Source organism: Colius striatus, chromosome 22 (genome assembly GCF_028858725.1).
Source record: "Colius striatus isolate bColStr4 chromosome 22, bColStr4.1.hap1, whole genome shotgun sequence".
Classification (NCBI taxonomy): domain Eukaryota; kingdom Metazoa; phylum Chordata; class Aves; order Coliiformes; family Coliidae; genus Colius; species Colius striatus.
In genome coordinates this window covers 8,697,297-8,724,819 of record NC_084780.1, presented here as the reverse complement: position 1 = coordinate 8,724,819, position 27,523 = coordinate 8,697,297, and the positions used below count along the sequence as shown (strand labels likewise).

At 46.0% G+C, this 27,523-nt stretch overlaps 1 protein-coding gene across 15 annotated transcripts; it reads left to right on the top strand.

Annotated features, from left to right (window-relative positions):
- Positions 1-284: 284 nt before the first annotated feature.
- Positions 285-27,438, top strand: LOC104563419 (membrane cofactor protein). Of its 15 annotated transcripts, none has more exons than XR_009820284.1 (15): positions 285-472; positions 1,557-1,748; positions 1,953-2,049; positions 2,733-2,818; positions 3,124-3,330; positions 4,097-4,279; positions 5,278-5,466; positions 5,921-6,112; positions 6,427-6,453; positions 7,108-7,174; positions 8,956-9,061; positions 23,257-23,377; positions 24,043-24,205; positions 24,676-24,867; positions 24,953-27,438. XR_009820284.1 is itself a non-coding variant. In XM_062013785.1 (12 exons), exons 1-11 carry the CDS (start codon positions 295-297, stop codon positions 9,044-9,046), a joined length of 1,509 nt encoding a protein of 502 aa, XP_061869769.1. In that variant the 5' UTR covers positions 285-294; the 3' UTR covers positions 9,047-9,061; positions 10,903-12,801. The 15 variants fall into 15 exon arrangements, 2 of the variants coding, with proteins under 2 accessions (XP_061869769.1, XP_061869771.1); XR_009820283.1 differs by having other exon boundaries at positions 23,907-24,205; XR_009820281.1 differs by having other exon boundaries at positions 23,257-23,381.
- The last annotated feature ends 85 nt before the right edge of the window (positions 27,439-27,523 follow it).

Below are 27,523 nucleotides of genomic sequence, written 5' to 3'. Positions count from 1 at the left end.
TGTCCAAGGGATGTTCACCCTGCCCTGGTCTTTGTTTTTCATCAGCCTTTGTTGGGTTCAAAGCAGAGCACCTGGCTTTGAAGCGTTTTCTGTGCCTGGGCCGCGGGCAGCCCTCTGGGAACGCTTCCCGGGCAAGGCCCCGCGGCCGCGCTTCCTCCGGGCGCTGGGCGGGAAGGGCGGCGGCCGGGCCCGGGCGCTGTGACGGGCCGCGCAGGGCTCCGGCCGCCCCGCTCCGCCCCTCCCGAGCAGCGCCCAGGGCCGCGGCCCGGCGGCGGGGGGAAGAGGCGGGCGCGCATGCGCTCCGGCCCTGCGCTGCGTCTCCGCCGCTGCCCGAGCGAGGGGCGCGGAGCGGCTGCTGTCGCCGGAGCCGCCGCAGTCATGGGGCCGCCGCGCCGCCCGCCCGCCCGCGGCCCGGGCCGCCGCCTTCTCCTGCCGCTGCTGCTGTCGTGGCTCGCTGCAGCGCGGGCTGAGGGTGAGGAACGGGCGCTCCCGGCCCGCCGTGACGGGGAGGAGTGGCCTGGCCGGGGGGCGAACCGAGGGGCTGCGGCGGGCGCGCCGAGTCCTCGCGGCCTCCCGTTCCCGAGGGCAACCGGGAGGAGGGAGGAGCTCGTCCTCCCCTGCCCTGTCCATGAGGGCCCTGCTGGGCTGAGGGGCGGCTGGCGGGGGCTGCCCGGCCGCTCCGGGAGGCGGTGGGGAGGGAGGAGGAGGTTTCTTGAGGCGGTGGCGGACACGGGGAGCTCTGCGGGCGGCTGCGGTGGGGCTTGGGGCGACGCGGGATGAGGGAAAGGGGGTGTTGCAGAAACAGGCTTTGGTGGTAACGGATACTGGCTCTGACCCCGAGGTTGGGGTTGAAATTTCTTCATTATTTGTTAAATCTCTAAGCTGTAAATGGGTTGGAAATGAATAGATAACTTCAAAGAGGTGAAAGCCTCTCTGGTGTCCAGGTCTTGCAGAGATTGGGTCTGTCTGATGCCAGTGTCTGCGATGTCTTGAATGTGTGTTTTTCTGAGCCCACTGGCATGGAGGACTCTTACATCTCCAGCATTAACCACACCTCAAAATGTCCCCAGGTCTGTGCTGGATTGTGCAGCGGGTTTTAAACCCTGCTTTATGATCTGCCTGGCCCTTTTGTTTTGGGAGAGGAAATTACTGTGCAAGTGTGGCGGGTTTGTTTGTTTTTCCTGTAGCAAGCTAAATAGGCGTTTTGTTGCAGGTGAGTATGTTGTGAATTCAGTCGTGTATTTAACTGCAAGAGTAAGGCAAACAGACACAAGAATGAACTGGAAGAAAATGCATTGTCTGGGCAGAGTGCTAAGAAAGAACTGGAGGAAACAAACGAATAAATAGCCTGTGCTAGCATACAGTTGGCAATTAAAATATAGATTTTAAAAATGGAAAACTAGTTCAATATACAGATGGCTCTTGCTCTTAAGAATGTCACCTCTCTGTCTCCTTAAAACCTACTGAATTAGTCTGGCTTCTATGTCATTGTTCTTCAGCTCATATCTTGGTGTTGACAGGCCTGTGCATTGCCTTTTCCCCTCTTACTCTGACAGACACGTGTATGCCTCCAGAGAGGCTGCAGTATGCAGAGCTCACGGAGAGCTTCAACACAATGACGAGCTTCCCTGTGGGGACCACGGTGTCGTACGTCTGCCGGCCGGGATACATCGGCATCCCTGGGAAATCCTCGAGCCGTACGTGTGGGGAGGACTTACAGTGGTCACCCGTAGAGCAGTTCTGTACAGGTAACGTGTGTGAGTTCTTTTGCTTGTTCCCTTTGGTATTTAACAGTTTTAGTTGTTTTCTCAAGTGGGAATTAGTATTTTGTAGTATTTTCAGTGAAGTCTGAAAAATTCTACTGGCAGTAAGATCAGTATATGCCAGAGAGTCTTTCTGTTTAACTACAAGGATGTAGACATTGTTCGTATTTCCTTTCCTCATCACCATAGAGAGAAAATGTAACCATCCAGGAGAATTACAACATGGGTTTGTTAAAGTGACAGATCTTAAAGTTGGTTCCAGTGCTACTTTTTCTTGTGAAGGAGGGTGAGTATTTTAGTGATGTTAATTAATCCCTTATTTTTGTCCTTTTTACACCAGATTCGTACCATGCTCATATTTTCTTGTGCAGATTCCCCTTCTGGCTTGAAATGACCCCTGAATTCTGCCTAGAACAAATGAATTTACAGCTAAATTTGATTTGTTTCTCTGGTTTTAGTTGCTAGTTGCATCAACCAAGGATTAAGCTTTTTAACTTAATCTGCAGTGTGTTACCTCTCACAACTTCTTTTAATGCTCCTGTGGCCGGGGGAATAAATATATATATTCATTACCTTTTGTTATTATAGTTAATAATAACCCACATGTTTGTGCATAGCAAATTAGGTTAAAAGCAGAAACCTCTCACGACTGTTTTTTCCTGCCTTTCATTTTAACAACTTATTTCTTTGGTATTAGTAACTTCAGGGCATTAGCGTTAGAGAGTACACATCTTAAAGGGGTGATGCATCCACCAGTTCCTTTAGGTAGGTCTTCTTTGTTTCTCTTGTGCTTTCAAAGTTGAGACTGTTAAGAAAGTAAGTTAGGAAAAGCTAAGACACCATTCTCACTACAACAAAAGCTTTTGGTGTGTCACGTCCCCGTAGTCATAGAACACAGTTCCTGTCTGTTTGTTGGAGAAATGAGAGATTTCTCAAGTTTCACCTCTTTAAAAACTTTCACCTGTCTAGATTCAGATTACATGGAACTGATACAATTTCCTGTGTGATTCAGAGTAAAGGTGTTGGCTGGAATAGAGATCTTCCTTTCTGTGAAAGTAAGTAAACTGCTCCTGTGGTTGGGTTTATTCAGGTGGTGGTAGTTATTTTAAAAGCAGCTGTGCTTTCCAATGTGAGAACTGATGGGAAAATAGGGCTGATTTTTATTTCTTTTGGAACTACTGGGGTTGTGCCTGAGGAATGACCACTGAAAAATACCAGTTAATCATTAATTAAAGTCAACTTCTCCTTGAAATTGAGAGCGACTGTAATAATTGGCTGTTGAAAATCAAGGCTTGCTGTTTCTGAGATGAGCAAAGTAACAGCAGAATTCTGTCAACTGATTTGTGTGGTTGGTTTGTAGGAATTCCTTGTGAGCCACCTCCAAGCATAGCCAACGGGCACTACACTGAAGCAGCCAGCTACGCTTACCAGAGCACAGTAACCTACGAGTGTGATGAGGTACCAAAAGGCGCGGATCCCTTCTCGCTCATCGGCTCAGCTACTATTTTCTGCACGTACAACACACAGTCAGAAGGAGTTTGGAGTGGGCCACCTCCACAATGTAGAGGTTGTTGGGATTTTTTTAATATACTACTTTATATTATAGCCTGTGTGACTCCAGAGCTTCAATATCTGTCCCTTTTTAGAAGAAGTGGGGAGGCAGGAATGCACTTCACTATAGGGAAGAACAAACAGATCCTCTGGTACTAAACTTGATATCATTTTAGTGGAGATCAAATCAACTGTGTTGTGGACATTGATTATGTCACAGAATATGGCTCAAATCTAAGTTAAATCTTAACAATGTGTGTATGAGCATGCTATTGGTTGAAGTGACAAGGACAAGGTGAAGGAATCAAAAGCCTGAGTATCTGAAGAAAAGTTGTGTAGAGCACTTGAATGTGGAAGCTAGATTATGAATAGTAAAAGATAAAAACAGAGCTACAATGCAAATGTAGAAATAAATGCAAAGACCGTCAAGCACAAGGTCTTGCTTTGCAGGTGTAGGGAGGAATACTGGATGCTTGCATGTTGTCCTTTGAACCCTAATGAGTATGCCTGTTGTCTGAAATTCTGCCACTGTACAGGAGCATGTCTTGGCAGTGGAACATGATTATATTAGTTATTACAATTTCTTATTTAACTATGTCCTGTTAGTAGCTTAAACCACGGGTCTTCTCCACCTTCAGGAGAATAATCTTTTTACAAAGCCCCTCCAAAACAGTTTGAGGCATTAGATAAGGAAAGTTAGTAGTAGTAAAAGGATGATGTGTCTGTTGCAAAGATACCATTAACAAATATTTCCAAGCTGTTTTTTCTTTTGCTTGTTTCAGTGGTCAGATGCGATAACCCAAAAGTTGCAAATGGCAAAAAAGTATCTGGATTTGGGCCTTCTTATACCTACAGAGACTCAGTCATGTTTGAGTGTGATCCAGGCTATGTCATGATGGGATCAGAGATAATTACCTGTGGAGAAAATGACACCTGGTCTCCTCCAAAACCAACTTGTGAAAAAAGTAAGTCCCTGAGTAAGAGTCCCAACTTTCCTTGTGTCTTGAGAATGTTGTAAGTCTGTTTTATCTAAAATATCTAAAATTTATCTAAAATTTTAAGTCGTGACACTGTGGTTGGAAATGGGAAGCTGAGGAGGTTGACATGAAGTTCAGCTATGGGCATCTGTTTTACCTGTTGACTTTGGAGTGACTTGGCTCCAAAGAGTTTTCAGAAGAGAGTGAGGTGTTAGACATGCGTGTGGAAGTTGTGACAGGGACATACTGTGATGTTACTACATCATAGTAGCATCATGGTGTTTGTTCTAGTAATTTCATGTGTAAATACAGGAGAGGACGTGTTCCTGAATTCTGATAGAAAGAACTACTTACACTCAAAGAGGAAGCCTAGAGTGTTCCTGTAAAGTAATCCAAATCATTACCTGTTTTCTTCTGCAGCTCTTTGGTTCTTAACTTTCCAGATAATCTTGTGAGGCATGTAGTATGTCATTAGATTTTGATCAGACAAGTTATCAAATCAGCACTGAATTGCAGGGCTGGGGACATTGCGGAAGTCTTTCTGTGACCTTTCTTCTTTCTCTTTGTGCTAGAGGATGAGGGATTGTTGTAGAGTACAGTGAGAGATTTTTTTATATGCATATTCTAGTAATGAGCTCTCAAGAATAAGAATCACTTCTGCAAAGAGAGTGTTTGGGTGCTCCATAATGAGTGAGTCTGATAAGGCACCTGGAAATTGTTCTGGAGCTAACTAAAATAATTAACCAACAAGTATGAATTTCTTAGCTACCACATCGTGAGGTGTTACCTTAATGGATACCAACAGCGATGTTTCTTTTAAGTCTTTAAAAGGAAACAGTCACACTTAAAGTTGTGGTGAAGTTAAACCGTTCAGATTTGCTGATCTACTTTTCTCCTCTAAAGGAATTGTATATTTGTGGAGTTAATGAATTATGAAATATTTGAAGTTTATTATCACTAAACCTACTTTAAAATTCATGTGTTAGTTAATGAAGATGTATGTGGTGCCCCAAAGATCACACATGGAGTGGTGATTCCAGCAAAATCTGTGTATGAAAGAGGAGCATCTGTTCAGATAAAGTGCAATGCTTACTGTACTTTTCCTGGTGGTGCTGGAGAGATGACAATCACTTGTCAAGGCTTGAATACATGGAGTTCTTTGCAAGACTGTGAATGTGAGTAAAACTCATTACTTGGTAAAGTCAAGGGCAGAGTGATAAGTTCCAAATGTGTGATGCAGTAACATGTAGACCCTGAAAGTCGGAGGTCTGTCAGCAGGGCGCTGAGAGGGTCTGTTAGTAGGGGTCTGAGGGCCATGTGCTGGAGTTCCAGTAACTGGAGAAAGTTTTCGGCAGAGTCAGAGTCCTTGTTCAGTCTCAGTTTTGTTAATGGAAACTGGTAAAGTTCAAAAGTCTGTGTGAAAGATCTGTTCTGGGAGTGTTGTGTGAAGATTGTTCCTTTGATGACAGCAGACTTTATTCTGACCTCATTTTGCGTGTAAAATCCTTAAGGACTGACTGAGTTTCTGATACTTACATGAATGTAGGGACCTTGTGATGGCAAATTCTTGGATCTGCATCCTATACTAGCTCTTTATTTCCTTACCTTCCCTTCCCTCTCTCTTTCCAGGTGAGCCTAAAGGTTCTGGTTTCACTCCAGACATAAATTATGGTAGAGTAATTGAGGGACAAAAGCCTTCCTATTCTGTTGGGGATTTTATTACAATTGAATGTTACTCAGGCTACACGTTACATGGTGAACCTCGTATTCAGTATATTGGAGAAAACAAATGGAATCCTGGAGTGCCAACTTGCCAATTAAGTAAGTATGAGCTGCAAGAATTACAGTGCAAATGCATGTAACATAAGCTTTACTTCTTGGGGGCATTCTTTTGTTTTCAGGAGTTAGCTTCCTTCTTTATTTTGGCCTAAGAAAAATAGGCTTTGGTAAAATCCATTCCAAAAAAAATGAATATTTTAGGAGAAATAAATATGAGGACATAAATTGGCCTGCTGCAGGGATTGTGTTGGCAGAAGGGCTTGGTCTTTTTAGAATAACTTTGAATAATTTCATAATAATGTTCAAATAAGAAGTACCTGTGTTCCTTTTGTGATACTGACTTGCTCTGTTTTTAGGTGCATATATTACAGCCATCATCTGTGGTAAGTATAAAACCTGAACAAGATGCAATGTGGACTGTAGTTTTTACGTGGAATTGATATTGTGGTCATCACCTGTGACTGCAGTAATATACCATGGCCTTGGTTATTTTGAAAGTGCTTGTCTGCTCCTAGAGGTGCATAGTTCAAGAAAAGTTAATTTAGCAATTATAGATTAATTGAAAGTGTGGATTTTTTCGTGTGTGTGAGGCATCAGATTTCAAAGGCAGTCTTCCAAAACTTAGTCACTCTCATAAACACTTAGTGCTTTATAAGGAAGTACTTAGTCCATCTTCTGGCCTTACATTTCTTACCCACTTGTGTAAGCCTATCACCTTCTTATAAGCCTGACTTTAAAAGCAACATTGGGATGTTGACCTATCAGTTTTAATGTCACTGAGTGGGTGGGGTTTTGCAAGTTCAGTTGGTGGCTGCAGTTCTTGAGCTGAATTATCTGGAAGAGTCTGGAGTAAAGCATCAAATACATGGTTTTTTAAAATAAGCCATGCAAATTTTAAGGGTTTTTGAGAAGAGGGAGGGGTTGTGGAGGACTGGGGATGAAGATAGTGCTGTATTTGCTAAAAGTCTTTGAGGCTTTTTTGTGAGCTGAGAAATTCTTTATAATTCTGAGACTTTTTCTTCTAATTTTCCCTGAAGTGATTGTGGCAATTGTGGTGTTCCTGGCAGCCTTCTGGGTCTATAAGAAATTCTTTTCACAGAATGGGTGAGTAAGCTTTCTTTTTATTGTCATTATTGCGTATTTCTAAGTGACTGAGCAAAAGCAGTGCTAACGTGTGTGTAAGTTTCTTGAGCTTTATCTGCCCTTTCTTTTTCAAATGCCTGATGATTGTATGTGAGCTTATCACAGCAGCTTGTAGGATGCTAAAGTGCCTAACAATGTATTTGACTTGTTTTTGTATCTGCTATTCAGATAAGCTGCTAATTAACACTTGCACTAATTTCAAGTGAGAGAAACCTCTTTTCTTAAGCTTGTGTTTAGCATAGGTACAGTCTCCTTGGAAAGTACTGTTTGCATCTGCTCTAAAACATGCCAGTTTACTTCTTAAAGCCAATGGTAGTATTGGCTTTTGTGGGCTCATGTTATTTTATGGCTTGGTTACCCTCTGGCATCAGTAAGCCTCACGGGCTTTCAGAGCCAGAGTAGTTTATGTGAACTGGAAGCCTTGGAAGTGAACTGAGGAGCTTCCTTTCTTCTTAGGATGTACCAGTGGTAGTGGAGTGTAACTGGAGAAACACTGTGTTTTGGACGAGAAGCACCTTGACTAAAATAATATGGACTTAGTTAAAAGGAAAAGGCAAAATAGAATCTGGCCTGAACTGGTGCTTCTCTGCTGTTTGATAAAGCAAATAGTCACCTTTGCTACTAGAATGTTTAATGTGTGGATCCACTTCAGTTCTTTCTCCTGCAGCAGAAATGATTGGTGTCCTTGTGTTAAAGACATGCCAAATGAACTGTAAAATATTAGATGCATAAGTAGTAGTGTTCTTTAGTTTTTTTTTAATAAGACAGATAGGGCCTTTAGGACTTTGCCTTCAAAACAGCTCATTGTTCTGTGCGCATTCTCATGGAAGGGTGGCAGGAGATTTAAATGCCTCTGTGCATTGCTTCTGGCAGTGATGTCTTTTTCTTCTTGACAAAAGTCTGTTTTGCTGGAGAAATAGTTTATAACATGCACAATTCTGAAAACTCAGGGCAAGTTCAGTGGTACCCATAAAATGTTACGATAAGCATCTCAGCAAAGCTGACTTAGATTCCAGCAGATTTTATTCAAGGGTATGTGAAGTGAGGCAGGGGATGCTGCAAATACAGCAAAGCAGAGGAAATAGTCCCACAGTTCATATTTGTAGTGAATATGCATGCTGCTACTTGGGAGAGCCCTGAACGTAGCGTCTTCCACTGGGGCTTTAGCCTTAGTATCTTCCATACAGGCAGGACAGTACCGTTACAAGGGCTGGAGTGGCCCTGTAGGCAGCCTGACTGTGTACCTGTGTGCTGCTATGTAATTCAGTGCTGCTGAGCAATTGCTTTTCATCCCTGACTTGGATAATATGAATGGTCCAAGTAAGAGTATATGGGAGCTACACTATCTGCCTTCATCTGTGGAGAGGCTTGTCAGGGTGTAGAAAGGAGGAGGCATCTAAAGCAACATCATAAAGCAACAAACATTATATTCCTGAGACTTTTACAACAGGAACTCTTACTGTGCCTGGCGCTTCCCTTAAGCTTCCTCGCTGTGAACATCTGACTATTAAACATCTATCTTCTCGGAAAACCCTGGTCTAATCTCCTTTTATTAAAGCCTAGATGTCTCTGTTCAGCTTTCTGAGTTCCTTATGTAGCTGAGCCTTTGTGAACTCTTGTGCTTCCCGTGCCTCATACCTGCTGGGTTGTACAGCAAAACTCTTGTCCTCTCCTTCTTGTGTGTTTAATCTGCCGGTTTTATAGAATATTCAATTAGACCTTTCTCCCCTTCTGCTGTTCAGCTCATATACAGTTGATGAGAGTTGCAAGGAAACATGTGTTTTAAAAACTAATGTTCCAGCTGAGATGGAAGAAACTGCACAAATGAATTAATTGAATCTTAAAAAGGTATACACTTTCTGCTTAATTTAGACTTTTGTAATGAAGCTTGAGTGTCTCTTCTTTGTTGTGTTTCACTTAGAATTTTGGGAGAAGTGTGGAACCTAGCTAGCTGTGAACCTCAGCAAATGGTTATTATAGTAGCCATTCATTCGTTTGGGGAGAACAGGGTATGTTACAGGAGGGATTACCATGCAGTGTGGTAAACAACAGCTTCCACTGGTTGTGTGTCTCATCTCGGGTATCACGTGTCTAGTGTCAAGCAGCCTTAAGGAGTGAACGTTTTCCTGTAAGACAGATACTACAGGAGTATGTTTGCACCCGTTTCAGAAATGTGAGGTGGATTCCAGTAGTGTAGGGTGTTAACAGGGGACTGATGGAGCTGGAAACTGGCTTTGCTGCATTACATGGACACTGGAATTATAGAAGTAGTCGGCATCCCGTCAGAGAAAACCAGGTTACGTGTGTCTCAGTCACTCATCTGTCTGTGTTTTCAGCTTTCTAGAAGAAAAAATAATTGAAGTGCAAACAAGGTCTTCTTTCTAAACCTTTTTATGGAAAGATAATTTCTTTTTCAAACACTGAGTTCTGTAGGGTCAAAATACAGTTGCTTGTTTGGAACCCATTTCTTCTGTATTTTATAGTGCTTAGTCCAGTGGCTAGATGCATTTGATGGTATTGTGATTGCTCCTGCATTTGTGTAGGGTCAAGTCAGCTCTTTCAAAAAACTGATTCTTCGAACTTTGTTACAACAGAACAGCTTTAAGACAGGACAACTTAGTTGGGCCTTCTTTTTTTTGCCAGTATTTTGTTATTTTTACCTTAACAAGGTCTTTTGTGAACTAGGATCTTCACTTGTGTCACTTTCTCTCCGTTGTGCAAATTCTGAAAAGGTAATGGTTGAAATGTTTTATCTCTAACTTAATGCAAAGGTCTTTTCAAATCCATAGTCTGGATTTTATTTACTTCTAAAGAACAAATGACTTCTGGGTATGTTTCATAAGTTTGAGATGGCAGGTATGAAAACTAAGCTTGGAGTTTCTTCCAAAATAATGTATGGATTAAGGAAGATCAGCGTTAACCTCTCAAGTAATATGATTCTAATTGAGATAGGATTAGTTTTCTGGGTTAGTTGGGCTTATTTCTGGAGAGGGGAAAAACGAAGGAATAGAGTTCTTATTTCCAGTCCTACCTTTTGCACATGACCAATGGTAAGAGGAGATATTGGTGTGATATGTGTGCACATCATTAACCCCTGAGTTCTTCTTACAGTGTCTAGAACTCTTTAGAGTCATGGAGTGGTAGTGCAGAGGTTTGGCGTGGGGTGTTTTGTCTTAAAAGCAAAACAGGAGCTTTTAAGGAACTTGAAAACACACACATATAGATGTGATTCTGCATTTTAATCCTCATGTGTAAGTATTGTAAATTTGCTGTTGGCAGACTACAAAATCAAAATTCTCACAAAGTGCTATTCAGTTTCTGGTTATAAGATATTTGCTAAGCAACCCGATGTGTTTTAAAGGAGTGTCCCAGATGTAGTCTCATAATTAGTTAGGAATCCTGTAACTGCTCTGTTTTCAGTTTTTTATAATACTCAGGCATGTTCTGTTCATCACTGGAGATTGATCATTTGGATCAAATGCTCTTCTACTCCTTGGGCAGTTTGTAACAGTCTAGTGGGTGAAATGAAGCAAAGATCTGTCTACCTAGCAGTTGCTTAGAAAGAAGAGGACAAATAATGATTTAGTTTCGTGAATGATTTAACGATAAAACTAAGGATGTGCTTTCAGAATAAATGTAAAGACTATTTAAATGCAAAATCTCTGATTTGACTTGTTTTTTGTTTGTAGGAAACGCGACAGCACTCCATGTACTGCTGAATATAAGATCTGTAAAAAATGAGTGACCTTTTTTGGGGGCGGGAGGGAATTTGCAGTTGAACATACCTGTCAGAAGTGGAAAAGTACTGCACTTGAACTGAGTTTCTGTAGATGAGTACCTTGTACTATGTCTTACACTACTGATGAACTGTGTAGTAGGAGATTGCTAGTAGGGTAAAAAGCATCTATCCATCCATCTGCTTTTCCTCATGGGCTGCTCATGTTATCTTTTCTGTGTATGTGAAATGGTCTTAAAAGACACGTATCTGTAGCACACGGGCGTCTGTGTCGGCAGGAGCGCTGGACTTACCCCTGTCATAGCACCAGCTGCTGCTGCCTGCTGCCTTCAGTGCTACCCCTTTTGTTACAGAAGCCTGTCCAAGGTTAGTTCTGCTCACTAAAACCCAAATGTGCTTTGTGTTCCTTTCTGCAGTTGAGGCAGTGTAAATGATGATGCTGTGTCTTGTATTCTGAAATGTATTATTACCTTCCTCATGAGACTGGTGCTGTTTAAGGCTGTGTCTTTTTGAAACTGTCGCAGTTGAGATCTTATATGCACTACCTCTTTGTTTGCCAAAGTCAATTTTCTGTATCTCTAATGAATTAAAGTGTGCCTTTAAATCAGAGTTTTATAGTTTTTCCGTCGCCTTTAAGAGGGAAGAAAGCCATATATATGTATTTTTGTCTCTCTGATATAGTCCCAGAAAGACTACAGTAGAGTTGTTGGAAAGGAAAAATGAAGGTTTCTATAGCAAAGGTATTGCCTGCCTTTTGAATTTGCTAGCCTGTTGACAGAAGGTATCTAATCACAGGAACTACTGAGAAATCAGTGGTTGCCATCTACCAGGAGCGTAGTTTATGTTCCATAGGACACTTGAATTTTATTGAGCCTTGCTGTCAGCATTGGAGATGATTTTGTTGGTTTTCAGGATAGAAAGGGCACTGTATGGATCTAGCTTCCTTGTTTGTTTGTAACTTGCAATCATATATTCCACATACAGCATTTCAAATCTCTGTCTACAGACTGTAGTGTGAAGTCTAGCTCTGTGATGCTGGGTTTCACGTCAGATGCCTGTTACCTTTCCCTTCTCTCTTCCTGCTGAAGGAACCCCAGACCAGCTCAGTTGGGGGAGTGAAGGAATGCCTGTGCTGGCAGTGGTGGTGGATGTGGTCTCTCTTTAGGGAGCTGCTTGCTTTGTGAAGTGTTTTAGTCAAGACTGTGACTCCAGGAACTCCCATCACAGCGTTTGCCATGAATTGAGTCTCGGTGCATTGATAGCTGTTATTTAAATGCACTACTTCTAATTCCTTATTTAAACCAAAAGCTTAATTAGGACAGGGTTTTGGCTTTGTGAATGTCTGAGTTTGCTGTCAACATACAGACAGCTTTTAAGAACCAATTTTCCCAGAAAAACCAAATTGCCTCACTTCAGATGGCTGAGGCAGCATTTAGAGCATTGCTTGTCTGAGGCAGATTGGCACTGCTCTCCACTGGCAGGAACAGACTAACGTGGAACTATTTAGGGCTTTGTAGGTCTTTTGGGGACAATCCCAGCAGTTGTATTGTCGGAGTTCATAGTAGTCTCTAGTTATTAAAAAGGGGTTTTGGCTGCACAGAATGACTTGCTGTTCATTGCCTGGCTGATACCTAGTTTGGTAATTGTTTGTAAACTATGATAATATCCTGGGAATTGAGTGTGCTGGTCACTAGCTAGCTTGATTATGTTTTAAGATACACTGAAATGCACCTACTGCTGACGTGAAATAATGGTAAAAAATGGCCTTGTTTTGACACCTTTTTTCCCCGATGTAAAGAATAGAGATGCCTTGTAATATCACAAATAAAAATGTTAAATTGTTTAGCATTAAGTGTTTGTCTTTCATTCATCATGTGGTAAGCAGCTGTTTTCCCATTCTTAAGAGGATCTTTCATGTGCCAAACTTGCATTAGGTGGTAACTGTGGAGACTGAAGTTTGGAGTTTGTGCACAGAATTACTTAGTGGTAGCATAGATCATGTTGTTTAATTTGCTGAGCAGCCTTCTGGTTTTCTTTTGCAATCGTAGAGTATTTCCCAGAACCTCCAAAACCTTACAGTGTTCACTCCTGAAAGACTTGGCAAAAACTCGATGGAGAAGAGGTAGATTATCATGCACCACTAAGTAAAGAGCACAGCCCAGAGAGTGCTCTGGCACTTTTGTCCAGTGTGTGACAGATGTCATCTTTAAGGAATATAGCTTGGGTGTTTAAGTAACACACAAAGTAGAATGTCATTATTTTAATTGTATGAGGTTTACACTGAAAATGTACTTAATTTTCTTTGCAAGGAAATGTGTGGGGTCGGCTGCCTTACAGAATGAAGCCTTTCAGGTGTGGAGTAGAAAAATAACTGGCATGTCTTTTTAAGTTTGTTTGTGATGGTCAGATAGTGTAGACTGCAAATGATGACAGTGTGCAGACTATGAAGCATTGGGACTGCAGTGGGCATTGATGAGATAAGCAGCTACTAGGCAGTTTGATTTAAACAGATTAATTTGTCTTAATCGTCATGAATCCTGCCCCATTTTTCTCGAGCTCAGTCCCACGTAAGCGACTTCATTTTAGAATCTATCTGCAGCTGATAATGAAGAACCAGGAGCACAGGAACTTTGTGCCGAGGAAAAAGGCTGCATGTAATAAAAATGCATTGTTGCCATCTCCTGGTAAAACAAGGGATGTGCTCACGGCGGGAGGAACAGCACAGGTGCAGTTTGATGCTCTGCTGAGTAATGTGAAGGGATTGGTCAGCCTCTCAGGGTTACACTGAGTCAGGTCAGTGCTTCCCAGCACGGTTGGGACGCTGTGCTGAAGGGGAGGTGGGCACTGAAATGAAGAGACTTGCAGCAATTAGATACTGTCCATCAGGGAAACATGTAATCTGTCTACCTGAGACAGAGCCTGATACCAAGTAGCACATAATTTTATTTAAAAAGGAAAAAAAATGGAGTAAATAACAGGTTAAGGCAAACAAAAAGCACATGGAGTATAATGGTCAGAAGGTTAGGTGGCTGTGCGCTGACACGGGGGCCCTGGCTTGCTTTAGCTGAAGAATCCTAGTTAGATGTTTGAACAGATGCTTTGCTTTCTCTTTAAGCATCTCTCCTGGTGCTGACTGTCCTCCTTTTGTGCAGGATGTTCGGCCAGTAGGTGTAACTTCAGGTCAGAGAACAGGAAAGCATACCACACGTGTTTGTGAAGCAAGGTCATGCTTTTGGTATTTATTTGTAAAGACTTGGGGGGCTGGGGGAATGAAGTTTTCCATTACTGTTGCTTTTCCCCCTACATCATAACCGATTTCAAATGGTGCTAGACAAAAACTGAGACTCTGAACACCAAGAGAAATCGGTCAGCCTGTGTAAGAGACATTTTCCTGGCCCAGAGAAGAGTCCTCTCGTAGATGAAAGCTGTTCAGTGGTCTGATCAAACTCTTCATCCACAGTAATCGTCTTTTCTGTGTATAATAATGTTTGACAATGGTGAGGTCAAGCAAAGATAGTTCAGCTTCATTGCCGTGATTTGGATGCAAGGGTGTAGACGTCTACTGAAACATGACCAGAAGTTACCAGCAATGAACTTACAAAATAATTCTAGAAACAGGAGTGGATTCTGCGTGTACCAGTGTGACATCATCACGATTGCTGAAGGCACTTTGGTATGTAACTGCAAGCTGTTGGAGACAATTTCTGTGTTTGCAGAGCAAGTCTCTGGGACAATGATCATTCTATGGTGCTGGAGCCCCCAAGCCCAGAGTGGAAATACATTTGCTCTAAGTTAGTAAATTAAATATTAGGGTCCTAGTGATTGTATGATAAAGGAATTGTGCTCTGCCTGTCAAGATGCAAGGAGTAATACTTTGGTTTTCATGCAGCTTTCGGATCACTTTACTCTGGACAACTTTAACTCAATATCCATTGTTTATTAAGTAGAAATACAGTTGAAGGAATCTGTTCCTGTTGTGGCCCTAGCTTGAGAGGGTATATACAGTGGTTGTATCAGTGTCTAGAAATCAGATGATGTTATCAAGTGGATGGCTGGCAAAAAAAAAAAATAACCATGGGAAAAAGTGCTGTTGAAAGGAGCAGAGGCCATTGGTGAAGTTAGCAGCTGCTTGATCTCCTCCCACGCTGTAATTCTTGCTCCTAGAACACTGATTTCAAATGGTGCTAGATACAAAGTGGGAAAATCTAAGCCACCATGTGAAACCAGCTTCCAGAGGAAGACACATCTTGTGCATGGCTGCAGACTGAGGGAGAAAATCCTTCATCTCCACTGTACCTAGAGAAAAATTTTTTGGTCTAAATTTATCAGAAAGTAAGACAGTTGACTTTGGGTTAGTTACTTTATTCACACACCTCTTCTTTTGGCATGTTGTGAATAGCTGAGGCTGGTGTAGGAGAAATGAAATACATGATGAAGGAACCCACTGCTCTGGCAGTGACTGTCGTTTCCTTTCTCAGCCAGGTGGAACACACTGAAGCTCTTACCAGTAAGTAGTAAAAAAGATCTGTGCTTTGCAGTGTAGAGTATGGTGCTGAGGGGGGAGGGATGTTTGTGTTGTTCGGGAATGCTTTTTTCATGCCATTGTGGATAGAACCAGAAGCAGGCTGTAAACCTCAGGCTGTCCAAGGGTAGGGAGTGTTCTGCCTTTCCATCACCTACTGATCTCGGCATCACCAGAGAGGACAGGACAGATCAGGTGCTTTTTATGACAGGGAAGGGAAATGTGACTCTCATGATGGAACTTCCTTTGTCAGCATGTAAGTAACGGCCTGTAAGTTACAAGCTTTTAATGAGCAAGGAGTTGCAGATTTTGCAGTGCTAAATTCTGTAGGGACAATGAAAATGAATTGCATGGAAACTGCTTTGAGTTTGGGTCAGAATGAAGCCTAAACAGGGAGCGTTGGCAAATGGAACTGTAAAGGATTCAAAGGAAGTTGCTGAGGAGGTAGGAGAGTGTGAAAATGAGTGGCTGGTGGCTATTGGAAAGGGGATGGGTCTGAGCAAGGCTGTGGTGTGGTGCAGCTGTGGTACTTAACCTGCAGTTTATGTGTCAGTACAGCAGGAATAGATGGGATGTCTTGGAGCCTGTGAATGACTGCACACATGCATAATTCAGGAACTGTCAGACCCTGGCCACCATGTCTAACCCATGCTGATGCAGAAGCTGATGTAAAGTGGAATACAATGCAGCAGAAGTGGAGTTGGGAGTTTCTCACTTATTGATGCTCTGAGCTTTTGGCAACTCTTTGCATTAGTTTTGTGACCAGATCCAAGAATCTGCTTCAGTGCCTACATATCCTAATGCACACCCACAGGCAACAGAGGAGAAGCTCAGAGAAAAAGAGCATGTCCTTCCAAGAAAGGGGAGTGGAGGAAGGGGAAAGAGCTGTACTAGATTACTGTGTCTCGGTATTTACTGTAGTTTCTAAATCCATTATCTGGGGCAACAGGGTGAAAGACAAGTGGAAAGCAGGTTCCCTCCCCAGTGTCTGTCTTGCTGGGACAGTTATTTGAGACACCCTGTATTATCAGTGTAAGATGTACTACTGAAAAGCTGGACTGAGAGCTACTGCTGACAAGAGGTCAGGTGCAGCACAGATCAAGTACCACAGCAGCATCTTTCAGAACCAGGCTCAAAGTGAGAGTTGCTTTCGTTTTTTTTTTCCGTGCCTCAGTGGCAAACGTGTCCCTTAACAGTAAAAAGATCTTTATTAGGGTTTTCAATAACAGTTGGTGGAAATGTCACTTCTGTTTGTGCTGCTAAGAGCTTCTGTAGAAGTGTGAGACTCAGAGTCTGAACTGGGTCTGAACGCTGCTGCATGCCTTCCCTTCCCCTCTCCAAAGGAGACTAACCTTTCCAGAAATACCACACAGCAGTTGGATGGCTCATTTATTATTCATATATTGATAAAACTAGGTTTCGCTTCAGTGTAATTAAGATGCTGTTGCCCCTTCTCTGGGCTACCTGAAGACTGTCCTGTAGCCTTAACAAGCCCCCTTCACTCCAAGCAGCCAGGAGGTGTCAGGCCTTTCTGCCAAGCTGCAGGTACACCTCTTATGAAGGGTACATCTGGACAATGTATGCTGTTCTTTCCAAACCTACTGGCGTGCTTGGGCAGGCAGCGTGCAGAGGGGAGGAGACAAAGAGCAGTTCAAGGTGCTCAGTTATTAATATGCACACATGCAGAACCATAAATCAGTGCTTGTCTCAAACATTTGCTGGATGTGTGTTGAATGTGCACATATGGAACACACACAAGTGTGGAGACAAGCAAATGCTCTCAGTCAGCTTTGTCAAAAGCCTCTGGAGTTTTCAAGCAGTAGTAGTAGGAAAGGTACAAGAGCATCATTTGTCTTTTTTCTTTCCTTTTCAGGTGTGTTTCATAGCAGTACTGTTCTGTGGCTTCTTTCAGTGGAACATCTCAAAGCCTTCCATGGGCTTCATACTGCTTTATACATGTTACATAAGATAAAGGCAAAAAGGGAGGTGATCCCTGTCTCCCCCGTGGAAGGGAGCTTCCTCCCTAGCCTGAGACCTTTAGTCTGCAGGAACAAAGCAAGCCTGGATCTCACAGACCTGATTTTTCACAATGTGCAGCTTATAAACTAAGGCACTTCAGGGGCTTCCCTGGTAAGCAGAACAGCTCTTTGCATCACCCTGGGTGCATCATAAATTTCTTTCCTCTGTTTTCAAATCACAAAGTGAAACTCTTGGTTCATCAGACTCTCGTCTGCCTAGGAGCCCGTATTCCCATTTTACAAGCAGAAAGTCTGAGCCTGATGCATCATCCTCACAGTCAAGGAGTGAGTCAGAGCAAGGCCAGGTGCAGGACAGAGGGGTGTGACAGTGCAAGTGATGACCTGTAAGGGGAATTGAAATGAGTGAACTTCTAAGGTTTCAAAAAAGCTTCCTCAGCCCGGGGGAGCATGTAACTGCATCTGTTTGTTGTGCAGTTCTGTTACTGTGTGGCGTTGCGTGGGTCAGGTATGGACAAATGTGCCCTAACTTGCAGCCTGAGCCAGCCATGAGAGTGCAGTGCTTTCTGTGTAGCAGCAGCACTGACCTAGGCTGAGGAAAGGCAGGGTAGCAGCTGCATTGCTTAGGGAAGCTGCTGCTTGTGCCTAGAAGATGGCTCTAGAGGTGCTACTGCTGTTACAGGCAGCAAAATCATGTACTTCTTGTGAATGTGTGGAGATTTTATTTTGATTAGGACCAGAATAAAAACCCCAGATGGCATCCCCAAGTCAGATGTAGCCTGTTCCTTTAGTCCTACTATTGTGGCCTTACAATTGCAGTACAAATCATGAAATTAAAAGCCAAGCACTTTGAGCCTTGCAACCCGTGTGCTCTCTGTACCCCAAACCCTAAAAGACAGACTCAGCTCTGGACTGTGGCATGCTGTGGGTAAAGGCCTGTAGAGCCCTTTCTCCCATTTGTCTCTGTCTGAGCAATGGGACAGCCAGCCCTGCTTGACAGTTGAGTCACTAATTTCAGTCCTTGTTATGGGTAATCTGTCAGAGCACTCACTAACATTTGTCTAACTGCTGAGCTGTCAACGAGCTGCCTGTCATTCTAACCCAGTTTTTTAAATGGTCCAATGGTTCAAGGGTTTGGGAAGGAGGAGGAGGCCAGGTTTTTGTTTACTCATTTGTTTAACACAGGAAAGAGCAGCTTTTCCGTATAATTAGGGCAGAGCAGGCATTAGGTGGTGTCTGCAGTGGCTGAAATTCGGCTTGTGATGAGGTCTGGGAGGTGCATCTGAGCCTTTCCTCCTTGCAGGGTGGCCTCCCTGCAGGCACACCAGTGTGTGTTTAATTCCTGCTGCTTTGAGTGAGTTCTCATAGAGCTGGTTCCCAGCTTGGGTTTGATGCCAGCCAGGATCCTCTGGAACAGTGCTGAGCCCTGCTCTGGCAGCCAGCACTAGCAAAGAGGTGCTGGTGCTTCAGATGGAGCAAAGCTCCTTCTGAGGGCAAGAGAGTTCAGCACTGGCACTGACCTGGGCACAGTGGGCCACAGCAGCCTTCAGCTGATGGTTCTGCCATACTGAGCCACATTTTCTGTGGTGCTTGGGTCTAGCAAAGAGGAGTGCAAGAGACCTTTAACTTGCAGATTACAGGCTTCAGAGAAACCTGGACGTGGTTCATAACAGCACAACATCACTCAGATGATGGGGGCTTTCCACAAGACCTGTTGGGTTGTTTAAATCCCAAGAACTTTGTTTCAGAGCGTGAAGTGAAATGTAACACTTGCTATTGCTTGCCTCAAAGCTATTCTGGACTGGTGGGAGCAGTTTTAGCATGGTGACCATTCTAGGAGTGACCACTGTTAGGGCTGAGGCTTTTAATCTTGCGATTGCCATCTGCTCATCAGGAATTGCTGGGACACTTGCCAGCAATCACGGTCTTCTTCACTTTTGCTTTCATGAGGATTCTTAATCAAAACCACAGCCTGTTTGGAGGGCACAGGAACTGCTGAATTACTGAATCCTACGATAGATTCAGATTTCACAAGGGACAATGAGGTGAAACTGGGTAAACTTACCCAGGGGAAGAAAAGCATTGCAGGTACGTGACCTAGGTCATGGAAGCACAGTAGGAAGATGCAGCAATGAAAACTCATAAAAGTTGGCCATAGCTAAGAAAAGTTCCCACCAAAGCAGCTGAAATGAGAAAAGTAATTATCAGCTCCTAACTTCTGTACCCAGGCATCACAATGTAAATGTACTGCTTTCAGTACCCTGCCACGTCTCAACTCTACCTGCAGCAGAAGGATCTGGCAAAAAAAAAAATGGAGCATAGCATTGACCAAACTCCCCTTGGGCACGGGAGCTGTTTGGTTTGCACTCATTCCTAGAACTGCCTTCATTCTGTCACTGAAACTTCACTCTGCTTCAGAGCCATTGTCAGTGTTTGAGCAGCATTTGGGCTGTATGTCCAAATACAAAGCCAGTGGCTGCTGTTGGACACGTACTATGCATCATTTGCACTGGATAAAGAGTGTTTGTGTGGGGAGCTGAAGAAGATGTGCTTAACTCAGAAATAGCTCTCTTCCTTGGAAAGCTTAAGGTCTGAATCACGCTGTGTTGGCTCAGTTTTTAGCAGACAAGCTATCGCATATGCCTCACTGTAGGCGAAGAGTTGTCATTGGCATCAGCATCAGCAGCCAGGTCCTATCCCTTTGGGAACTAGAGAACAGCGATACTGAGGGCTAAGGGTGACTTCAGGCAGGGCCAGGGGGCCACCGGGGCTGGAGACTTGGGAAGGTGGGCTGGCAACGCAGTGAGAAGCAAGGTTCCACTCCTGTCTGTGCTGGGCCTGCACTGGCCCCCATGTTCCTCTCTGTTCAAAAGGAGACAGGTAACACACGCTCAAATTGAACTTTGTTATTGTAAAGATGGGGGCAAAATTAGTTGTTTTGCTCAAGCTCCTTCAGGTATTAACTATTCCACTGCTGCCTCTGAAGCTGAGAAGACTAGAGCCAGCCATAATGTATCCATGGCTGATGTTGCCCTAAGTCAAGTGAAAATAATAGTGACATGGACAGATAGAAACACTGGAGAAAAATGTGGAAACCTGTGAGGGAACAAGACAGCTATTGAGCTAAGGTACTTGAAAAGGAAAGCAGCAGTAGCTTGCCAGATGCTGGTGAAGTTGAAGCAGCCTGTAGAGTCCATCTGGTAACGACTCCAGGGCCAGAAATGCAAATACCCTTTTGGTCTTGTTCTGGAACACTCTGTAAGTTGATGCCCCGTCCTTACATAGGTACCACTTCTGACTCCCAGCAGTCCAGGGGAAGTCTTGGGGCGGAAAAGAGGATCAGGGAACTAGTGCAAAGTTTTAGGGTATAGCTCAAGAAACAAATTGTAGATGTGGGGCTTAAGATGCTTCAGAGATGCAGGACGTGCACCTACAGTTTTGGACTCGGTGGCCCGCTACTGCAGTTTTAGGACTCCAGCACTGCCACAGTTGCAAGAAATGAGGATTAAGAGTTCCTGAACCAACTGGTCGCTGACAATGAGTCAGGGGAATGACCTTGCAGCAGGCAGCTCACGGTACCTCTCTCGGAGCTGTGCCAGTATAAACAGCACTGGCATCTCTGACTGCTGCTGAAACCATTTTGTGAGATTCCCGTGTTGGCCTTTCCTACTGCTGCTTCTGCACCAGAACTTTTGGGTGGATGAGAACACACTGGAGTATCCCTGCTTGTTCCATAACAAGGGCATCTTCGCAACCTAGGCCTGGGACTGTCTATATAAAGATTGACAGAGGGTATAGGCGACTCGTATCTCTTGCCTGCATCTCTGTCCATAGCATCTGTGATACAGGTACTGAACTGACTTAAATCTCACCCTCTCCCCATCCACACCCTTATTGAACTGTAAGGAAAACACTGTGAACCAGTTTTAGAAAAAAAATACATGGGAGTAGTGAATTTTCTGCATAGGTCTGGAAGTGATTTGCAAGAGGAATGAGGGCAGAACACTTGGCATTTGGACATGTTAATGAATTTTCCCAAATAAGAGAAGAAAAACATTTGCTCGTAGACTTGAAGCTTCTCCCAGCATCGGGAACGCTCCTGCCACAGAGCCCAACACTCTATTTGTGCAACATGGAAATTAACAGCAGCAGCAGCACCAGTGCTGCAGGCTTAGAGCCTACTCTGCGAGCCACAAAATGGCCAAGGGTGCTGTCGTCCTCGTTCTCACGCCTTCGGGTGCTGAAATAGGTGGATGCGTCTGTCCCTGCCACGTCAGGTATGGTCACCAATGTAACATCAACATTAAATTAATGCTTCTAACCGTATTCAAGCTTGTGCCCTCATCAGCTCACCTCCCTAAAGCACCGACAGGAACCAAGAGCAAATTGGGCTGCGTCACAGATGTAACATGACCGTCAGCAGCGCAAGTGCAGGGGGAGATCATGGCTGGCTCGCCGGGCAGAGCCTGCCTTCCACAGCACAGAGCCACGGCACGGTCACGCCTTTACATTTAGCTCCTCAGTGTTTGTCCTTAACTCCTTTACTGATTTCTGAGGCCCTTGAACAGCCCCAACTCCCCACACGACGGCCGGTGTTTTGCCACCAGACCCAAGGCACTAACAAACACTGCGTCACGGTGCCACACCGAGGCTGCGAGCGAGGGAGCCCCGCTTCACCGAGGAAGGAAACCAAAACACGGAAAAATGAATCAGCTGGCACAATGTCACACACAGGAGTGTCAGAGAGAGGAAGAAACCACAGCTTTCCCAACAGAAACCCCTTCTGGAGCAGGTACAGCCACGTCCAACGAACACACGGCACTGACACCACCCCTATGCGCAAAATCGCCACCGTCCTGCGGAAATGGGCCGTGTCCCCCGCTCAGCCGTGTTTCTTGCCAGTCCCACAGAGTTACCTGCTGACAGGAACCTCGGTTCCTGAGTCGTGCCATTTACAGACGAAGTTCAACATTGAGTTAACTCCTCTTTTATCTCCCGTCTCCTTACCCTCCCTGCGTTTAGTCGCAACTAAACTGCGGCAAAAAGATGGCCGAGAGAGGAATCAAACCAAACGCATCGCGACGCTGAACACGGGCACCCAAAACGTCGGCAAGTGCCTAAGCGAGTATAATGGGCTGCTCCTTGCACCTCCTTCCCAAGGACTGCGAAACACCACTACAAACACTGGCTTTGCAGAATACTGTGGTCCTCCACCCCACAGCTGAGATGGGGAAAAATGCAAAGGGTTGTCCGTTCAGACAGCACCAGGAGAACAGACTCAACCCACCCGTCTTCCACGCAACCGACACTCGCTTCTCAGTCCGGCTCCTGCCTGTACGGAATTACCTCCACGGCTGCCTCGTACCATTCCCATGTCTGCGTTTCTGCCTGTCCATCTTGCTGCAGGGACCACTGTTGTTGCTGCTATTGCTGTTGTTCCCCTGCTCTGCGGAACTGGCGCTGCAGGAGGCAAGGATGCTCCAAGGGAACCAGCTACAGCCAGCGGAGGCTCAGTGAGTCAGGAGGGGTTGTGACGACTGCAGTAAGAGTCTGAAATTCCCTATGGAATCTGGCAGAAAAGGAGGGGAGGCAAGAAAGGTGGAGATGGGAAAGAGGAAAAATCATGGGGAGCCTGTTTTCTTCTCCCCTCCCTGTTCTAGCGCGGCACTGCCATCGGGAGCAGCGTCCTCCCCTCTGCGGGGGGAACGCAGTCGGGGTAAAGCCGCAGCGCCTGCGGCCTTTGCAACCAACAACCCAACTCTGACCGGGGTGGGTGTAAATACAGCCCTTCTCTCTCCCTCTCTCTCAGACTGCCGTGCAGAAGGATGGGCGACTGCTGAAGTGATGGAGACGATGGGCACAGTACGTCTGAGCCAGCTCTGAACCCAGCGGTTGTTGCTAAACAACCAGACCCGCCGCTCGAGATGTCAGTGAGTGAGTAATATATATTAAATGCTTAGGCTACCACATCCTTAAACTTGTTTAAATGACAATATGATGAAAGGCTATGGAATAATGTTCCCTGTCATATGAGAAAGCAAAGTTACCACTCCACTGCATATCAGGAGACTTCCTCGGCCAGAAGGACCAAGCTCAAAGCTGGTTGTGTCCTCAGCACTTGCAGGCAGAGTTGCCATCTTCGTAGTTGGTCACTTAAAGAAGAGAGGTGAAAAAATAGTATAGTCAGTGGTTAAGAGAGAAAAACACTCTCCCCTTCGTTTCCTCATCTGCTCTCTGGAGCTGCTTTCTGTCCTCGGTCTTCATCCTTCATCCTTACCCAGTCCTTCCCAGTCCCTGCCTTCTAACGCCGCTATTGCTTTTGCAAACCTTTACAGACCCATCACTTAGGGCTGTCTTCAGCTCTCCCTGATGTAACCGAGGCTGTGGCAAACTCACACTTAGGCAAACAAAAGCTGAGTTTGGGCAAGAGCATTTTTCACTTCTTTATTATTCCCACAGCATAATTTCCAGGTGCAATCCCTGCCCCAAGCAGTTTGCAGCCCTGTTAAGGCTTAACCCACTTTATAAGAGAGAAGGAAGAAAGCGAGGAGAAAAGCCCCAACCTCCGTCCTTTCCCCTTCCCCGTGGTTTGCAGCTCTGACACGTCATCGCCACAGCGGCGCCGCGAAGCGAAAGCTGCAGGGCGCTGGCGTGGGGCACCCAGGGGCACGGGACCCCGCGCCCACCGCACACCGGGGCTGGCTGCTGCCTGCCCACCGGCCCGGCCCAGACTGACGGACAGCGGGGAGCAGTGGGCAGTAAGCAGTGGGCAGAGGGAGCAGCAAGCAGGGAGCAGTGGGCTTGGGACACAGTGAGCAGCGAGCAGTGGGCACACAGAGCAGCGAGCTGTGGGTGCAGGGAGCAGCGGGCACAGGGAGCAGCAAGCAGTGAGCTTTGGGCACAGGGAGCTTTGGATACAGGAAACAGCGAGCGGGGAGCAGTGGGCACGGGGGGCAGTGGGCACGGGGAGCTTTGGGCACAGGGGGCAGTGGGCACGGGGAGCTTTGGGCACGGGGGGCAGTGGGCACGGGGAGCTTTGGGCACGGGGAGCAGTGGGCACGGGGAGCAGTGGGCACGGGGAGCAGTGGGCACGGGGAGCTTTGGGCACAGGGGGCAGTGGGCACGGGGGGCAGTGGGCACGGGGAGCTTTGGGCACAGGGTGCTGTGGGCACAGGGAGCTTTGGGCACTTTGCAGCGAGTGAAATCAACGTTGAGATTTGACACCCAGCGCTCAGCCAATCCGAGAGGGCTTTTCACCTGCCATCACCTCCTCCACCAATCGGGCGGCGGCTTTGGGCCGAGAGCCCTCCCCGGCCAATGGGGAGCCGGCTCTGCCACTTAGTTAATGATGCAGCAGTACAGGGAAGACTATCACATGTGAGCTGGACGGCTGCCAGCATGGAGACACGGAGAGAGCAAGGTAAACAACTTTCCAACGCCAAAATGATGACATTTAATCCCTAAATGCTAGCTTCCCATCTCGACTCATCCTTAACCCCTTTCAGCTGGTGTGGAAGCGTCTGGAAGGCACCGACTACCTGTCCCCAGTGCTTTTAAAAGCTGTCGGCCGTGCCCTGCAATGATCACTGCGTCACCGCTCGCCACTTTCCCAGCTACGCAGTGACAAACCTCGGAGCTCTGAAGCACAGAGCGCCTGTTAACCCCTGCGCCAAAGCCTCGCCAACGTGCCAGCCTCCAGAGAGCCGGGGGGGGAGGGAGGATAAAAGCCCAAACACAACACGAAAACAGCAGCCTGTGCAAAGTTGTCATCTCTCCCCCACGACTACTACCCTCCTCTGCAGCACAGCAATGCCGGCAGGAGTGACATTAGTACAACCTGTGCCGTCACTCCATTGAGAAAACAGCTCTGACGCAGAACACAGCAATCCTGCCCAGCCCAAATAACAACACAGGCGCTTTGGGATCCGAGCCCGGGGGCGCCGGGGGAAAGGGACACCCTGCAAATCACCAAAACACGCAAATGCAGCTCGAGCCCCATCCTGATCAAAGGGTACGTACGTGGGAGAGACGAACCGGACGGAGGAGCCGTGCCCGTGCTCCATCTGCGCAGTGCCCAGCCCTCCGCTCGCCGTGGAACGCCGCAGAAGAGAAGGTTCCAGAATGTTCCTTTCCGTTAACCCTTGCGGTGTCTGCCCACTCTCCCTCCCCGCGGGATTAAGCGCGCCGGGTCTCCAGCATCGTCAATGGGCGAAGCCTCCTACGCCAACCGAGCCCAAAGACCATCTCTAAATGACACTGGATGGTGGCAGGAGCCCAGTCCCCGATGTTGGTGTTACTTCTCTTTCCGGAGCCCTCTCTGCCTCTCTTGCTGCCTCTCTCCCCTCTTGCTGCAGCAGGGCTGTTGCTGGTAGACCTATCGACGGAGCTTGCTCTCTCACTCTCTCGCTGAGCTCTGTGACGCAGCTCTAAATTCTCCAGCCTGCTCCCTGTGTTATAAGAGCGGAACTGCAGCTTTCCAGGGAGCCCGTGCCAGCGGTGCCAGGGCCAGGCAAACCGAGGGGAACGTCGCTCCTGGACTCTGCACCTTTTTTTGGTAATTATTATGTTCCTCACCTCTGTTTCTGTGCTTCCTCTAAAGCTCTCAGCCTCGCATCTCCTTCTCTGCTTCTGAGTCATAGTTACTAGGTTTAACTCTTTTAGGATTGGTAGTCAGCAGTACAAATCTCGAACGAGTGCAGCTGAAACCACAGCCAACTTTGTGGTGGTTTCTGCTTTAAAAAACCAAAGCAAATCTTCTTGGCTCTAAAAAACAAACACACACACGTTCCAGTCCAGAGTTAGTGCACTTTGATTAACTGTTTCGGTGACAGGAACCACTGCTTGACTGCCTAAAAGAAAGTATTTTAGGCCTACGTCTTGCAAATGCTCTGCTGGCAGTTACCCTGAAGCACAAGGCAACGTAAAAGGAACTGCTCCTGTGAACCAGCGTGGGTATTCTGGCTGTAAAAGCATGAGGCTGGACCCACACGACCCTGCTGTGCTGACCGCAAGACATTGATCTGCCTGTGGTTCAGCCAGGGTGTAAGATAAGGTACTGAAAGAGTGAGAAAGATATAGGCTCCTCTTAATCTGAACAGTATTAATAAGTGTTATCGCACACAGGCTCGAAATGCTCAGCGTGGGCAGGGGAACTAATAACTGCGTTCCTGGAGTCACCAGAAGCCAACAATCCCTGTCAGAGCAAATCCACAGACAGCTACGTATCTCAGCACAGCAGGCTTCACCAGGCCAGAAGCATTTTGCAGACGAGCACTCTCTCCTTGCCTCTGCCCCCCAGGACTGTCCCTTGCAGTACCTCCGGTGCCTCAGCTGCCTTCAGCCCCAGGCAGGGAAGCGGTGCTTTCCCGTCTTACAGCCTCAAACCCAGAAAATGTGGAGGAGGATCAGTGGTAGATAGAGCAACTGGGAATCAAAGAGAAGCTAATGGAGAGCCAGCACTATGCAGGGAGTTCATGCGTCAGGCTGCACGTACAAAGGAGTGAGTGAGAGACAGAGCCAGCAGTCCATCTGAAAAACACAGACTCCAGAGAGGGATCACTGCTACACCACTGCATCTGCCATTTTAACTCCGGACTTCAGAGCTGGCTGCGAGCTTTGGGTTTTTCACTACAACCAAAGCTGAAGTAACCACTATATTTTCTCCTCGCAGCGTCTGAAGAGCCTGCGCTATTTTGGGATTTGTCTGTACTACACTGAAAATGACACCTGCTACGCACAGACACAAATGAGAGGAATTGCAAGCTCAGTTGCAAGCTCCCAGCTTCCCAGATACAATCCTACAAGAGAAAAAATCCCCAGCCACCGAAAAAGAAGCAGCTGCACCGAGCTGTGGATGGGGAGAGCAGCACAGGCTCAGCACGGGGTGCGGGGGATGACCCCCATGAATTAAACAGTCAGAAACCAGCACAAAACATGTTAAAGGTCTGTTGTAGCTGATGCAAGGGGAAATAAAATCTCCGTGTGACCAGAAGTAGTGCTCGATCAACTAAATGCCACCAGACATGGTTTCTTATGCAATCAAACCCAGGGGACTTCAGGCCTTACACAGATGCTCT